Genomic DNA, 13,418 nt, shown 5'->3' with positions numbered 1-13,418 from the left:
AAAATATTTATGCTGTATTTACCAAAAGATAGAGGACATGCAGCATACTTGAAATAAGATCTTACAATCTATTAATTGGGTTTAGCTGAATGAAATTAATGACAGATTTTTATAAAAAATAATGTAATTTATGTGTAAGCATCAAACAAAAACAAAAAACCACAAATCACCCCCAACCAGAACAACCAAAACCCCACCTCTACCCCATCTGAAATCAGAAAATTTGAGTTAAGTAGCAGCAAAAGTCCTTTCCAAATTATTCTTTCATAAAATTTATAAATTGACTTTGCAACATAATGCACTAAATACTCCAACTTTAATATCTTGCACTCATACCAAAAACAATTAACAGTTTTTACAAATAGTGTTATTTACTAAAACAATTGTTGTACAACAGTGCAGTATATCTAAATATATACATGTGCCAACATCAAAGGGAGTATTAAAACAAACAAAGCCAAACAAAAACGCTACTGTGTACACTTTATTAAAACCAAAGCAGACTGCAGCAGGTTTTTCTTTTTCATGACAAAGACAAAAATTTTTTGGATTCCAGAAGAACATGCAGGATAGAACAAAAACTCCTACCACCTTTTTGCCAAGGCAGCAGCATGAAAAGGGAACTTTAGATCTGCAATTTACATAGTAGCAAATGGAATGTTTTTAAACACAACCATCCTAATTTAAGAAACAATTTTCAATTTAAGAATTCAAACATGTACATAGTGTTTTTTACATATTGAGGCAAAAAGCTCAAATGTCAAGGCCTTCTCCATGTTTTCCTATGGTGTTGGACAGTGTACGTATCAGGTCAATATTCTTCACTGGAGCTGAAAATGAGAAAGGAGTAGCTGTAGTGTGGAGTTGATCAGCTTTACTAAGATTGAATAACAGAGTAAAAAATGATTCTGCCTGCTGTTGGCAATGGAGGCTTTTTGTAACTTTTATTCTACTTTTTTCTTTTAAAATATCTCCTTCCAGTTTTTAACCAGAAAAATTATGTTCCCTTGTTCTTCAAAACAGATACTTACATGTTCTCCAAAGGTGCAGTTGTGTAATTCAAAGTGCCAGTGTAGCTGCTCTAACTAGAAATGTCCTTTTTCATTCTGTGAACCCCAGCAGAGAAGGAATAAGGTTAAGACCTTTGTATATAAAGACTGCAGATATCTTTGAAATATGAGTGAAAAATAAAGTAAGTGATATTAGAGAAAATACTAAAAAAAAAGGAGAATGAGGTATTAAGCAGTTCTCCACTGTAAATCTGATGTTCCTGCCATCTAGACGAAATCAGAGAACTACAGTAGCAGCCTAGATTTGATCAGCAAAATATGTACATGGCATTAAAAGCAAATCTTGCTCTTTTACATCTAACCATTTGCAATCTGGCAGAATTTTCTGAAGTTCAACTTTATTTCAGTTCCCCCTGCCTCAAAATTCATGAGCAGTAACTGTACCGTGAGGGCAGTATGCTGCTCCACACCTGTTGAGAAGCATGCAGGAATTCTTATGTTTTGCTCCTTTTTACTGCTGTCTCTATGTGGTTTGGCCAGTGACACTACAGACACATCTCCACAGCACCAGTTACTAAACAGAGGTGGGCAAAAACGTTGTGACTGCTTCTGCAGCTGCACACTCTAGAACACACTGCCGTGACATCAGTACAGAAAATTTTAACATACTGCCCCTGTATATTTCCTGGGATGTTTTACAGTAAATCTTGACACCTTTGTTATGCCCACATCAATAGAGATGATACACATGGCTTAAAAATTTTGCTTATAGAAGTGAAATGCACAGAAGGCACTTTCCAGAGTTTACTCCAGTTCATGCTAACCAAGCCACTGAAATACCCCTTCTGAAGTTAATTAGTATTTTTGTATTCCTTAAAGACATGGTTAAGTAAAAAAGGGTTATACAAAATATCTTGAACATATTTTAGCCTTAAATCAATAATTTACATGTAAAGAAACAAGACATTCATAAATCAGGTCTTCTATTGGAACATGAATAACATTTCCAAAGATTCCTTACTTTCAAACAGTTTACATTCTGACACTTTATTTAATTGCTAAAAGCTTTCCCCCACAGTAGCTGTACGTGTACTTTCCCGTTACTAACGTTTCAGTGTTCAATACCATAGTAAGGTAGAACATAAATGAATTTGGTCCAAACAATGCATAAACAAGGAATCTGAGAATAAATCATGGCAGAGAAGCACCAGCAGTGGCATCTCCAGATTCATGATACCAAACCAGCAGAGAGGAGGTGAACTGAAGTATAATTTCTAAGGTATCAGAGACAGTATGAGAGGTTGACTGAAGGAATTCATGCAATGACAGCATCTAGCAAAATAGGAGAAGGCATCACTTCAGAGTATTGAGCATACAGGGCACACCAAGCAGGAAGACATTTTCTGATAAGAGAAACCAACATGAGATAATACAGCTCCAAATTCAATTTAATCTGAAAATTGCACATGAAATGGAAAATGTAGGTTGCAACAGAAACACTAAGACTCAGAACCTAAAATTATAGTGACCTACTCCACCAGTTGTAGACATTGAATTCTGATTCAATTCAACTAAAATTCCCAGTCTGGTACAGGACGTAACTTAGAGCAGTGACTTTAATAAAGGTATGAAGGAAAATAGAAAGTGTCCATCTTTCTTCACAACTTTCATTATATTGAATTTAGAGGGGCATTGAACTTTAGCAAGTGGTATTTCTTCTCATAATGAATATAAATGGAAGGTGATTTAAATTTTCATAGAAATGGATGAATGGCCAAAATAAGCAAGTTGGAGAGCAGAAAAATTACAATACACATAAGGTTTCATTGTTCAAATGAGAAACCAGGAACTAGCATTTCTGTATATCAAGAAAAGACTTCAAAAATTTTAAAAACAATGACAAATTACTAACAAAATGTATTTTTCTGGGTCATTTCTGTACAGAAGTTCCACAGAAACCTTATTAGGGACATGTGACACAATATGTGACAATCTAAGAACACAACAGCCAATATCAGCAAGACTATCTTGATGCTTCAAGTTTCTCCTTGAATCAGGGACTAAGAACTATGGAATAAAAAATTATTTTCACTTTTGTGTATAAATTATACATTTCTATACACATTGTATATCTGATTTTGGAATAAGATACCTAATGCATACAGAGAACACTATATTATACTAAAAGTCCTTTCTAAAAACATCACTTCTTCAATCCATAAAAAGTTATCTATGACACAGTATGTCGGATTATTTTTTCTTTAGCATTTCCTTTCAAATTCCACAAGCTTTTGTGATGACACCAAGTACTGCAATAATTAATGACAGTTTGCGAGGATGCTTCAAAACTTTAGAGAAAACAAATATGCGAAAATACTGGCATTAGATCAACCAGCTGGCTAGAACATCCCCCAACTGGAATAGATTAACCATGGGCACGTTTTGTAACCACCCCAGTCAGGTGTTACGCAAAGTAGTCAGCTGAAAGAATCTGGCAAAACACTGATGTCAATTAAAATAGTGAAACAAAGGCATGTTAGGTAACTGTGAACAGATGCAGGAGTATATGGGATAACAGAGCTCATTTTATAGTATAATGTACAATTGCAACATTTAATTCACACTAAAATATAGTACAAAAAACAAACAACTTCTGACATACACACAAGACTAAAAACAGATCTGATGTTGAAGCCATCTAGTATTGCTCTAGTGGAATTAAGAGTTGCTGGAAAAGATGAAACCAGGATGCATTACCAGATGGAATACAAATGCAAAGTAACAACAGTCTTTGTACAAGAAACTCTGCTCAAGCACACCTGAAATGCTGCCTTCCATTACCATGTTTCTTTTGCAGCACCTCATCCACAGAAAGAAAATATCAGGCTTGACAGAGCCACGTGGCTAAGTTACCGAGTTACACAAGGGTTTAAAACAGGCTAATGCAGGTTGCTGCAGAAGAGAATTTAAAGTAACCTAAAAGTGGATTTAAATGAGATGCTTCATAAACTATTCAAACTACAGAAGGGCTAATAAACTCAAATGGTACAACTGGAAGTTGAAACAGACATTTAAGGCAGAAGTGTTTGTGTTAGAACAGTAAACAGAACAAATTGCTAAGCAAGGCCACAAGAGAGAAAACGAAGCCCTGAAGGTTTGTTCAGCAAAGTGATTTACATGTCCATAATTCTCCATGTTCTAATTAAGAAGACTTAAATAAAATAGTGTAATTCATGTTGTGTGTTCCAGTTTAAAACTCCATTGTTTCTCTTTCAAATCAATTCCTCTGTCTTTGGTGTAATCTCTACCAACACACAGAATACAGTTCTTGTTCTCATTTTAAAAAACAACTTGGAAAAATAAATTACATGCTTCTCATGATAAAATGCAAGATCCTGATCTGTTTCATGGTCCCATGATATGTTTAGCAGCCTCTGAATAGTAGTTTTAAGTTATTAATTACGTCTGAAGCAGAATCATAATTTGCTGTTATCCCCCCAAATAATTTACCAGTTAACAAGTTTACTTTGGTAGATAAGCTATCTAATAGTCATGATACACGTGTGTTCAATTCAAGAAGTAGTGAAACTTAGGTAAGTTTGTAAATTTATATATAGACCTTAGCTTGTAATTGTAACCATGATATGCAGAATTACTGTTTTTCCTGCATTGGAAAAAGACATTGCATCTGTCTTAAAACTAGACAAAACTATGAAATATGGGGTTGTCAGTTCATGATTAAAATAAAACAGTAAAGAAATTATTTTTAAACATTGTGTTAAATATATTCACATGACCACCATAGTTATACAAAATGGGCACTACTGCAATCACACACTATATGTACATAACATATATGCCACAACAGTTTGCAATGGTTGAGTTTTCACAAACTAGCCAATTTAACCATACATAAATAATCTTGTACCAATTTTTATGCATTTTAAAAGGAATTAAATTTCCTAAATATATCAGTTCCTCTGCAAAATTAAAGAAAAAAACCCCTAAAAAGTCAGTGCAAATTGAACTTGTTCATCAAGAGAGATTCCTAAACTGAGGATAAACAAAGTTTAAGAGATTAAATGAACAAACTCATAGAATCGCCAACTGCCTTTAGCAGAGGTTAAAGAAGATTAGGAATCAGAAGTCCTGGATCCTATAGCAGAGCCTTCTGTGAGTAACTATGCTGTGGTTGTTGAGGTGGTGGAGGCTGTGGCTGTTGTGGAGGTGCTTGCTGACTGCCTGCTGTCTGTGGCAGAGCTGTAGGTGCTAAGTTATAGTTTGGCACCTGGGACATATTAGTTCCAGCATTCTGATAAGCAGCAACATCAACAGTACCAGGTGGTGGACTATACACTGAAGCCTGGTTAGAGTAGGTACTTCCAGCAACAGAACCAACCATTGCACTGAAAAAAAACAAGAAGAGAGAAAAAATGTTTAAAGTTGAATTGCCAAACAATTTACCAACAGAACAGCAAAACCTTATTGTTTCTTCAGTTGTTCTATTTATACACACAAAAACCTTCTAACTCCGGACACATTGCATATTTAAAACTGTACCCAATGAGTATTCCCATTAAAACTCAAACAATCAAATCAAAAAGATTTAAACATGCAATAGACACCTCCCATGGATTTAAAATTAGATCATGATTCTGTACTTCTGTTTTATTTTAAGGTGCAACATGGAATACCATCTTCCATTCTGTTCATGATGAAAACCAAAACCCAACAAACTGTTTTAAAAAGCAAAACAAGTCTGGTGAATATGCAGAAACTCGCTTTATCATGCTTTACCACCCCAAATAAGTAACTTTGGGGACAAAGACTAACAAACATATTAATGACTCAAGATGGATGTCTCTCCCAACTTTTTAGAATAAAATTACTTTCCACAGAGAGTAAACAAAACCAAGAAAAAACCAAAAACCAGACAAAAACCAACTAACAAAAACCCACAAACTTTTTCACAATACAGGTAAGCTTAACCAAAACTTAGCATCTTTGGCCCTCTACCCCATGTAGAATGCCCCTTTTAGCTTCTTTATTTGCGCAAGCTGTATAAGCTTTAGTAAGTATTCATAGCCCATTCACTTCTTTCCCAAAATGAGTAAAATTCTCCTCATTCTTCTGTGGTAAGATATTTGACAAAGGAACAGTAGAATATACACTCTCAGAAATTATGCAGAGCCAGCCAGAGCAGCAGATAATCTTCATTATTAAAAGTATATTAAAAGTTACTACTACTACTACTAAATCATGTCTGTATAATTTTCTCTATTTTTCATACAAAAAGCATAGACCTATATAAATTACGTATTTTGTAAATAGAAAATTAAAGACAAAATAGAATTATAAAAATGATAGAAGACTTAGAAGTTTGTCAGGAATTTTTACCAAATACACGACACCAATAAAAAGCACTCTGGAAATGATTGCACTGAAGTATCTTTCAGTTGTGTTTATAGTTATACATCTGTAATTAAAAAAATAAGTCTCCTTTAAATATTATCTGTATTCCTTTCTGTTTAAATTGATTTAAATTTGAATAGAAAAATATTTAAAATTACTTTGTGTAAGACGTCTGTGCAGGCTGACCAGGCAGTACTGAGCTGGCAGATGGAGTAACTGTGCCTTGGCTGAGAGAAGGGAGCTGCTCTGGAGGAAGATTGTAACCTTGAATATGGCCCATCTGTGCACTCCCTGCCACCAGATACGCATTACCTTGAGTTTGCCCCGGATAAACCTAGGAAATTAAATAAAGCAATATTAGAATTAAAATACAAGAAGATTTGCTATTTAATATCTGACTTCAGAACTTAAAGACATCCTCTCAAATCTTTTAGTTTCCTTTTTTTTTTTTTAATATCAGTGAAGAGCATTTAGCATTTAAATTACTGAAGTTAAAGATGGTAATTCTTTCATAGCAGCATATTTACATTGACTTATCTATGAGTAGATAGAGGAGACATTTTACTCCTTGGGTTGTTTATTTTCTTTGACCCACTATACAAAACCCTGGCAGTTTTACTTTTGCATTTTATGTGCAACTTAAAGCCCAGGATGGGCTTTTTCCTTGATCAAAAGGGACCAAACAGAAAAAAACTAGAAGTGTTAAAACCCACAAAAGGAGATTATCCAAAGCTTGTAGCTGAAAACAAACACTTTTATTTTTTTCACATACTGTGCAAAAAACTGAGAGAAAACACTGCTCAGTCAGTGTGAACTTGATAAGGTCAATGGCTATTAAAGTTTACATCCATACCTGAGAGCCAGAAACACCAGATGACTGCATGTAATACTGCTGGTTTTGTAGTTTTGCGTACATGGAATACATTGGGTCCTCATTCATCAATTTGTTATACAAAGAAAGAGCCTCCATTGCTTTAACATTGAGCTCTGAAAGTTCTGAATGTTTCCTAGAAAATATATTTTACAGTTCATTCTACAATTTAAGTAACTTTAGTACAGGACAGATAATACAGAGAAATTTCATGAGGTATGTTAAGTAACATATTCTTATTGTGAAGTGATGCCTGACAAGTGCCAAAGAATTAAATGGTACAACACTATAAATTATTATGTGACTATGGGAAAAAAGTCTTCAGACCTCTTCTCAGAGAAACTACTAATAAATACAACTATTTTCTTTGCCAGCATTCAAAGAAATTAGGATATTACCAGGTAACAACTCTGGTATTTCTAAGAATGAATTTTAATTTGGGTCAAAGCACATGTTTTGTTTTTTTTTTTTACCTGTCTATATCCTCCAATTTTTCATCTATGAGAGGTCCCATCTGGTGGCACATTGCTAGAATAGAAAGAAGTTAAAATATATCAGAGTAATAAACACTTCCATCCTGCAAAGTTGGAGATTAATTAAAAAAAAATCAGATAGAAATAGATGCTAGTCCAATTTGGTTTTAGTTCGTTACTATAATCTGTATGTCAAAAAATTTTTAGTAACAGAGGTAGTGTCATTAACAATTTAAGACAGCTGAAGTTTTCAGCAATTTTAAAAGCATATTTTAAAATAAAAATAAATGAAGTGAAACAAAACACATTTAACAGGCAGGAAGTACAAAACTGAAACAATTTTGCATAAAAAGATTCAAGTAAATTGAAAAGTGATCTTGTCTTCAAGGAAGAAGATTTGCAACTGCAACCTAGACCATGTGCTCATCTAACTTTACTACAAAAAGACTATCTATGAAAACAATGAAGGAGAAAACTGGTTGCAATGATTCAATCATCTGCACATCAAAGACATTAACAGCACATGGCTCTCACTAGAATCCCAACTGGGGGAAGGGGGCTTTTTCAAACCACTAATGTGCAAAAAGCAACACAAAAGCTTACCAGAAGCAGAATGCAAAGGCATTAAAATAAGCAAAAATGCACCCCATGCCTCCTTTCAGCACAAGGACACGGGGCTCATCTAACTGCCAAGCAAACCATGGTTAATTAGCAGAAAGGCAGAGTTTGTCAAACGTAAAATAAACAGCTATGGAAGCCAAAAGGGAAATTTGGGATATTAGAAATGCAGAAGGCCCTGAAAATGTCTGAGCCATGATGCATGAAAGGACATCATTATTGAGTTCCTTGAAGGCAACTCCAGGTGAAAGAGGAGTTGTAGGAGAGGTACCCATCTGCTTCTTTGAACCTGGGATCAGTAATATGTTGGCAGAAATGCTGGGGGAAGATGTAAAACCTGTCAAAGTTCTGCCTACTTTTATGTATAGCATGAAGTGTGGCAAAAGGCATGACAAGGATTGTTTAGATGTCTGTTAACATGATGACTGCCCTGCTGCCAACCACAAACCCTGGGCTCCTGAACATGTTAGGATGAGCTCTCCAATTCAAAGACATTTGTGACTGGACATGAGGATGGCAGAAGAAAATGAAGTGGTTTTTCTGTCAAATGTTGATCAGCATCTGCCACCACTGGTAGGAACCAAGGATTTAAAACACATCTATAGCAAAATTTTCAGAATCTATGCCAAAAACAGTAGTTCACCAAAGCCTACTTAAGTGTAGAGCAGGTAATCTTGAATTGGCATTGTAGAACTATATGTAGCCATATGTTTGGCACGTGCTGTTGCAGGTAGCTGGGGAGCAACCATCTGACCACATTACTGCTTTCAGATTCTAAGAATACTGCTTTTATTCTAAGTCTCATGGTTTGATATAAAATTGAGCATTGCTTTTATGATCTCACAATGCATTTTGAAGCAACTCCTAAAGTAAGCCATATCTGTAGGCTGGTTGACAAGCATACCTTTAGTTTCTTTGCCTCTGTCCTGGACCAGATACAGGCAATCTGCTTCTTAGACAACAGCCTCTATAGCTATATTTGGGACTTGAAAGAATAAAACCGGTCATGTTTCTTTTCGCCTCTCTTTAGTTTCAGTGGAACTAGAATATGTGCAGGCATGTCACTGATGTGAGTTTTCCTAAAACAGGTTTCATTTACAGGCATGATAAACCAGATGGGTGTGGAAATATGAGAGATATCTAAAAGTTTACAAACCTACACATTTTTTAATTATTAACTTCTAGATAGATGTAGAAACTGCCATTTTCTTACCGAAGTCTGGTACCCTCTGAATTGTCAGTTTAAGCCTATGTTCTGTCTCATAATCAGGAAGTTTCCTTTCTTCCTTTTCCAAATTCCATTCCAAAAATTTTGGTGCATCTATTAACCTAGGTAAAACGATCTATAATGCCTTTGTGAAGAGGCAGTCTGAACAATTTGACTCTTTCAGAGTAGGGTAAATTCTCTCTATAAGGTATTGTTAACACACAACTCCTACAGAAATACACATGCAAGTGAAAAGCATGTGGGACACCCACAGGTCTATTCTAAACCTTGGCAGTATTTCTGCTTCCTCTCATGGAATCTTCCTGACACTCCTTTCGCCACTCATGCGTGCTACTCTATGAAGGAAAAAAATAGCGGATGAATATGATTGAATTAAGTATTCATGTGTCTTGAAAAGGAAAATAATATAGGAAACAGCTTTCTTTAGAGGAAAGTAGGCTTGTTTTAAGTTAATGTTTTGCACTTTGGTCTCTTAGATGTGGGAAACAAGAAGTGAGAAGATAATTATGGCTCAAGCACTTTTCTCAGGCATGCTTCTTGCATGCACATGAAGCTGAAGTAACTTCAGCTTAGTTTCAATTTGTGTTGATACAGAAAATTACCAGAGAGGAAAACAACAATGAAAAAACTCATTCTTTTTTGTTACCCTCAAGATGAAGCAATTCTGGGAGGTCTGGCTGGTCATCAGATGGATCAGCACTTTGTAACATCTGCAAGAGTTGGTCCATTTTATCCTAGAACACAAATTACATAATTAGGGCAAATGTGGCAGCAAAGGCATTAGCACTTTCAGGATAGTAAACTAAAGCAGTTGTTTACAACAGCCATTTTGATCTCTTGGCACATGAGGATCATCTAGACTAACTTAAAGAAAATACAAATGATACATGCTACTCTACAGAAATGAAAATGCTTGAACAAGGAAAAGCCAAATGAGAAAAATTAGTGGTAGCAAGTGGAATGTGCAGAATACCCTTTATTCCTAAAAGTCCTTCTAAACAGTATTTTCTGAGCAGTTCCTACTTTTCCAGCCTAGTTATTACGTATGCAATACCACCACCTAGTGGGATTAGTGAAAATGTTTTGACAGAATACATTGAGAGAGTACTTCAAATTCATTGAAAAGCATTTTTTAAGTGCATGAGGCCTATTCAGTACATGAGCCATATCACTACCAATGTGTATGGAAGTGTTTTAAGATGATGTTTGGAGGCATTTCAGGGTTGATTTCAGAGGAAGTCAAGCCCAAGTAAGGAGTTTAAGTGCAACCCTTTTATAATAAAAATATCAAAGGTTAGAAAATAAACAGGCAAAAAGTCTTTCAAAAATGTGTCTTGGAGTGAACTATAGTGGTTAATGAAAAATTACACATAAATTATTTTTAATCCTTTTTTAGCTGAGCACTGTCAAATAAATAGCCTTTATCAGACTGAGATATATAGGTTGTATAAAAGTAGAAAATAAAACCATGTTTTGTCCTCCTTAAACCACAGAAAGGTGGGGAGAAGTCAAATTAACTACTTCCTTAAAAATTATACTGTGGCAAATTTAAAAACAAAAGAAGACACTAAACCAAAAATCAGCAATGAACTCACAGAAAACAAAAGCTGGAAGGCACCTCAAGGCAGGCCTGAAATAATCTGTTTCAGCAGATTACAAAGTAGTATCTCCTGGGAAGAAGAGTTTTTGAGGTGGGACTTAAATGGGACTTTAAGAAGACAGTAACTGATTTCTCATTTCAAAAACAATGACAGAACCCAAGTCAAGGTAAAAAAAATAAAAGGCAGGGGAAAAACTTCTTGGACTGAATGTGTCTAGAAACCCTACAGAATCACTGTGAGATTGTAAATATCTTACTAAATATTAATTACAGAGCAACAGAATCTCAGACTTTTCAGATAGAAAGAGATCTTTAAGTCTGAGGGTAGAGAGTGGTGGTTATACTGGAAATAAATCTAAGACAGCAGTCAAGATGGATATCTTTGAAAGTAGATGTGCCACTCAACACTAAGATTCTAGCTTGGAGGTAAACAGATGTACAATCCCGGAGTAGGGCCCTAAATGGAATGCAGTTCCAAATTCAGTTTCAGAAATTCCTAAGAACTTCAAGACTCTTGAACAAATTAGAATATTGCAGATTTTTTTTATTATTACTTTAAAGAAGCCTCTCTTCCCATTCTTTTTATTGTATTTTTGAAGTACAGGATGAAAGGGTTAAACATCACATATTTAAATGTCCCATCAGTGCATTTAGTACCAATCAGTACTTCTACCATGCTTACTTCATCAATATAAACTGGTTCTGGCTCAGGTTCTATTGTCTCTACTTGAACTTCATCACTGAACTGCACAGTTTTCTTCTCAGCTTTCACTGTAAGATAAACAGCCAGATTTAATTGTATAAAAGAAAAAATATGCAATGACATAAATATTATATAGCTAGTATATTGCCTTGGTTCCTTGCATTTGAAACTACTACTGTGAAAATTTTAAAAATTAGTATTTTGTTGACATTTGAAAGCCACAGACTTAAATAATTTTATCTGTAAATCACATTTTTAAGAAAACCCCACATGAGTTCACACAAAATCAACAGAAACACATTTCAGCAAGTAAATGCTTTATCGTAGTCTCCCTGCACATAACATACGTATTAAAAAGTTATCAGGATAAAAGACTCAGAAAGAGTGATTGGAAGCAATAGGGCTAGCAAATCAAGTTTAAGATAAAACTGGTAAAATCATCTATGACAAACAGCCTTCTTTTCTCCAGAGCAAAGTACAGAATCGAAGGGTCTCAAGTTTCTCTATTCCTTATTCAGCAAACACTATCTGCAAAGTAGCTCATTCCTCTGTAGTGGAGACTAGAACAAAAAAGCTCTATATTTAGCAAAAAAGCCAAATACGACTCTTATCATACACTCTTATTAAAGATAGTCTTAACATATCACAAATGACTGCTACAGCATGTAATTCTGCTCATCTGCTCATACTCCTAGTACCCCCAAGTTGAGATCATAGGAGATTAATCTTGCAAGCCCACAAGATTTGCAGAAATCAGTTCTAGAATCTTGAAGTCTTGTCTAATATTTAATACTTTTATTAAATGTTTAAAGTAGGTTAGATGGATATAAATGGATACAGGTAAATTAGTATACAGAAAATCCCTCTGTCCACTATGCACATGTATGTACACACAGTATGTAGGCTTCTTGGACTATTTGAACACTGGTAATCTGTCTCCAAGTCCTATCTGCCATGAGGCCTTCAGTTTCATCTCGATTAAATGTGCACTACTTCAATTGGACAAAAAGTCAATTTAGGAAAAAAGCTGCTGTTTCCCACATTTATCTAGATGTCAATTGAGTGATTCCATGAGTCTCAAAGAAGCTGCTGACAAAGCAGTAGACAGCAGCATTTTTCAGCAGAAGACAGCTTGGGCACCCTTGGTCTGACTGTTGTTTGTGAGAGCATAGCAAGGGGTCCTCAGTTTTACTTCAATTATCACATTAACTTGCAACTGAACTCCATCATAAGGGAAAGGAAATCACCCCTGGGCCATGGCAGGGCTTAACATGTATACATAAATGTAATGTTACTTACTCATTTCAGGCTCAGCAGAAAGATCAGCTGTTACAAAATTAGATGGGAATAATCCTATACCCTGATGAGTTTCACCTTTCCACCAATTTGGATCACTGAAGATAAAAAAATAATAAAGCCCCCATACATTAAAAACCCCATACTCACATGGAACTTTCCTAGAAATAGTACAGTAAAGGCTTTTATATTACTAGCACATAATTT

At 35.1% G+C, this 13,418-nt stretch overlaps 1 protein-coding gene across 2 annotated transcripts in view; it reads right to left on the bottom strand.

Moving 5' to 3' along the window:
* Positions 1 to 297: 297 nt before the first annotated feature.
* Positions 298 to 13,418, bottom strand: part of STAM (signal transducing adaptor molecule) — a 33,816-nt gene continuing 20,695 nt past the window's right edge. For both annotated transcript variants that reach the window (XM_039548875.1, XM_019285764.3), the window contains exons 8-14: positions 13,215 to 13,309; positions 11,895 to 11,983; positions 10,259 to 10,346; positions 7,767 to 7,821; positions 7,276 to 7,429; positions 6,581 to 6,756; positions 298 to 5,416 (exon numbers count right to left, since the gene is read on the bottom strand). In XM_039548875.1, the coding sequence (XP_039404809.1) occupies positions 5,167 to 5,416; positions 6,581 to 6,756; positions 7,276 to 7,429; positions 7,767 to 7,821; positions 10,259 to 10,346; positions 11,895 to 11,983; positions 13,215 to 13,309 (907 nt within the window). In that variant the 3' untranslated portion in view covers positions 298 to 5,166. The remainder of the gene's footprint in view (positions 5,417 to 6,580; positions 6,757 to 7,275; positions 7,430 to 7,766; positions 7,822 to 10,258; positions 10,347 to 11,894; positions 11,984 to 13,214; positions 13,310 to 13,418) is intronic.

This window comes from Corvus cornix, chromosome 2 (assembly GCF_000738735.6).
Source record: "Corvus cornix cornix isolate S_Up_H32 chromosome 2, ASM73873v5, whole genome shotgun sequence".
NCBI lineage: Eukaryota > Metazoa > Chordata > Aves > Passeriformes > Corvidae > Corvus > Corvus cornix.
Note: the sequence above shows the minus strand (reverse complement) of the source record. Positions and strands in the feature narration are given on the sequence as shown.